The following is a 3,956-nucleotide window of genomic DNA, read 5'->3' on the forward strand; positions in this document are numbered from 1 at the left end:
AAAGCCAGATTTCCTTCATGAAGGGCCAATAAAGCTACAATTTTTGGCATAGTAGCTTATCGATTTTCCCCCATATAAAAAAGTCGTTATCTTAGGACAGATGGTCCTTTTGGGTAGTGTCATTATGATAATACATGAAAATGTTTGCTAAGTCTTTCCCAAGGACAACATCGGACAGAACTGAGCCTCAAACACCGAGCCCAGAATCTAACGATTGCGAGTCTGGGAACCAACCGCTACCCCAGCTAGAACTACAATATTTTATCTAGTTTTGATCAATTTGACGTTTAAAAAAATTAAGCTTCACAACATGTCAAGTTTTTCGAATGCAATTCTTTGAATATCTTAATAACGACTCCGGATAATCTTACAACTTTTTTTTTTAGAGCAGATAGAACATTTGGTTTTTAACCTTTTGGTTTAATACAGTAACTCAAAACGGCCAAAAATATCAGATAGAACTTTGTAATTCTAAGGTAGCGTAACCATAAAAGTCTTGACACCACCCAAGCCACCGTCTCATTGATCCTGACGCCACTCAAGCCACCGTCTCATTGATCCTACTTTCTTCCTGCAGATCCATGGCGCCGCAGACGACCTTGGCATGTCAGAATCACCGTCCAGTAAATCTTCCGGCAATGCGGGGGCACGTTTGGCCTGCTGTACCATCAGCTATGCCAAACCACCCAAAGATGACGACGACTGGTGAGAGACTAAAGTCTTTTAAAACACATGGCAGTGCGGCAGAGCAGCAAAGAATACGCCAGGAGACGAGTTGCCACGGTGGAAAAGATGTTTGGCAAAGTTAAGACATAGATCTATGAACAAAAATGTAAGAAAAGGAAAGTATCCTGATTAGTGGAGCATGCTCATAATTCATCCTTACCTGAGTCGGTATATTCAGTAGGCTCGTACTGACCTTATTACACATTCGAAACTGCAAATTGAAGAAGTCGTAGCCTGTCCAGTTTTAAAAAGAATTTAGAATGACACCCCAGAATTCATTGCAGCTCCGACAGTTCTCAACAGGTGCATGCTATTTCTTCAGCAGCTGTGACCTGTAACGACTGAGACTTCTTGAATGAAAATTAAATTGAGTAAATACAAGACCGATGTAATGGCTGTGATTCAGTTTTATTGTTCACTTTGTCTTCGCTTTAATAACGTTTGTTCTATTTGATAATCTTCTCTTTATACGACTCTTTATCTATGCTTTGAGCTTGAAGAAGAAACCGGGATTGCCCAGATCTCTCGATCTTGTGCCGTTTTGTTTTGATTTTTCTTTGTGTTGTTTTGTTTTGTTTGTTTGTTGTTATTGTTTTTGTTTTTGCTGTTTTGTTTGTTGTTGTTGTTGTTGCTGTTTTGTTGTGGGGGGGGGGGGGTTTGGGGGGGAGGGGTAGCTTATTGAAATTGATGACGTTATTTGTCTTTGTAATTACCAAAAATTAAACAAACACAAAAGAAAAGTCACATTTATTGTTCAATTATACTTTCGGAATACATAGAAGAATGTCGAGGTCTCAAAGGGAATGGTGAAAATATAAATAGCACCAGACTCAGAAAAGGACCTTCAATCGCTTCTAGATACTGTTGTAACAAAAAGTGAACGTAAAGGTTTTTGTTAAATATGAGGAAAACAGACTGCGTGGTAATATCAGGTAAAAAACACCAAATCCAATTTGTAATCTTATAAGCAAAGGCAAAAAGATCAAACGAGTCTAACAGTTTAAATATCTAGGATATACAATAACATCTGACGCCAAAAGGTCCTCAGAAATCAAACGAAGGATTGTAATGGTTTAGGCTAGTTTCAATTAAATGAGCCTAATCCAGAAAATAGAAACACCTCAATGACTACCAAAATGAAAGCTCTGAAGCGCCATGTATGGTCAAACCTTCTATGTATCTGTGAATGCTGGAAATTACTAAAGTCAATGAAAATAAAATAGAAGCAACAGAAAAGTGGTTTCTTAGGAGACTGCTGATAATATCTTGGAAGGAAAAGAAATCAAATGAGGTAGTACTTGACGAAGCCCACGTGGAACGATCACTGATGAAAACAATCAGGACAAGACCAAATGCAATTTTGGGACACCTAAACAGACATATAAAGGTTTTGAACATCTAGCTCTCAATGGCAAAACGGAAGGCAAACGAGGCAGGAGTAAGCCCAGAGCAACCTACTTAGAGAACCTAAAGAGATGGGTAACTGGGAAAGATCAGGGTAACGTAGCTTTTTTAAAAGCATCCGAGCAAAGGAATGAATGGAAAACCATGATCGCCGATGTCTGCCGCAGATCTGGCATATGATGATGATAATCCTTTTTCTTGTAAATTAAAAGAGAAGGAGTTAACACTTCAGACCTCGCTTGAACTTGATCTCAACTCCAAACCAATTATTGTTACTTGACATCAAAAGACCTTAAGAAGAAGAAGAAGAAGAAGAAGAAGAAGAAGAAGAAGAAGAAGAAGAAGAAGAAGAAGAAGAAGAAGGAAAAAAAAGAAAGAACAACAACAGCAGCAGCAGCAGCAGCAGCAGCAGCAGCAGCAGCGGCAGCAGCAGCAGCAGCAGCAGCAGCAGTAGCAGCAGCAGTAGCAACACCCGGAAGAAAAGTGTCTATCTTGCAGCTAATATGCAAATGGATTGCTTCACGACTGAAGATATGGAACCTCATAAAGAACCAGTGCCATGGAATTACAATGATGACGACAATGACGAAGTATAACATAAAGAAGCGCTGGACAAGCCCCCCCCCCCCCCCCCTCCTAAAAAAACACACCAAAAAAAACAAAACAAAAACACACACACACACACACACACACACACACACACCAAAAAGCAAACAAAAAACAAAAAGACAAAAAAACTGCATTATACAGGAAGGGAAGTTATGAAAAGTCACCTTTCAATCGTTGTGAAATTTCTAGAGTTGCGTAACTTTAAGATTTAACGAACCTATGACGGTTCAGTCTGTGAAGGGCTCGACTCGTTTGGTTTGATTCAACATGATATTAAGAACTAATTTTAATCGATTAGTGTGCGGGGGGGGGGGGGGGGGGCATGGTTTTTGCCAGTCAAAGAGCACCCTGCCTCTTATACATCCTAAACTTAGTTTCTTCCTAAACCGTCAGGTACACAAGGTAAAGAGCAGTCGACGCAACACTTGTCTGTCCCGGGCCACTTTCTCCTATGTTGAAACGTCTCGGCCCTGGGTGATTGCCTCATCCGTGATTGTGCTTCTGTAACTTCCAGCTGGTGTCTGCCTCTTCTTCTTTTTCAATTTGATCTGCAATAATTGTGGCGTCGGTGGCCTAGTGGTTAGGCTCTCGGACTCACAACCGTAAGGTCGTGGGTTCGAATCCCGTCAGGGGCCCGCCGTTGTGTCCTTGGGAAAGGCACTTTGCACAAATTTTCCTCACTTCCCCCAGGTGGAAATGGGTACCCGGCTATAGACAGTGAACGATCTTGTCAGTGTGATAGTGTTTGAGCGCGTGAAATCCGCAGCTTGTACTGTATGCTTCTGCGGAAGCCGAGAATGTTTCTGAGTATTCTCAGGTGGTCTGCTGGGGTAATAATAGTTGTAAAACGAATAGAGCATGCTCTTGAGCATGGATATGCGCTATACAAATGCAATTATTATTATTAATAATACCATGTCAGATAGGGCAGTCTGGTCTCTTGCATTCTCAAAACATGTCCTAAATATTATCTCGATCTTCTCATTTAGATTTTTTTCTTCTTTGAATTACATTTTTACTGATCCCAGAGGGCAATCTGGTTTACAATGGCAAACATACATACATAACTTACTTAAGTACATAGTTATAATCACCTTCATACATAAATACATACACATAATATACATAATATATAAATACACAATATTACACCAATGCAGAACAATTTCACAACCATGCCATTTCTGGTTGCCACCGTGAAGCGCTCTGTCTATTTT

At 40.2% G+C, this 3,956-nt stretch overlaps 1 protein-coding gene across 1 annotated transcript in view; it reads left to right on the forward strand.

Moving 5' to 3' along the window:
- The window catches only part of LOC101845921 (hornerin), a 10,080-nt gene extending 8,825 nt beyond the window's left edge, over positions 1 to 1,255 (forward strand). The window contains exon 7 of the mRNA XM_005097789.2: positions 578 to 1,255. Within this exon, the coding sequence (XP_005097846.1) occupies positions 578 to 709 (132 nt within the window). The 3' untranslated portion in view covers positions 710 to 1,255. The remainder of the gene's footprint in view (positions 1 to 577) is intronic.
- Positions 1,256 to 3,956: the final 2,701 nt, after the last annotated feature.

Source organism: Aplysia californica, unplaced genomic scaffold (genome assembly GCF_000002075.1).
Source record: "Aplysia californica isolate F4 #8 unplaced genomic scaffold, AplCal3.0 scaffold00164, whole genome shotgun sequence".
In the NCBI taxonomy this organism is placed as follows: Eukaryota; Metazoa; Mollusca; class Gastropoda; order Aplysiida; family Aplysiidae; genus Aplysia; species Aplysia californica.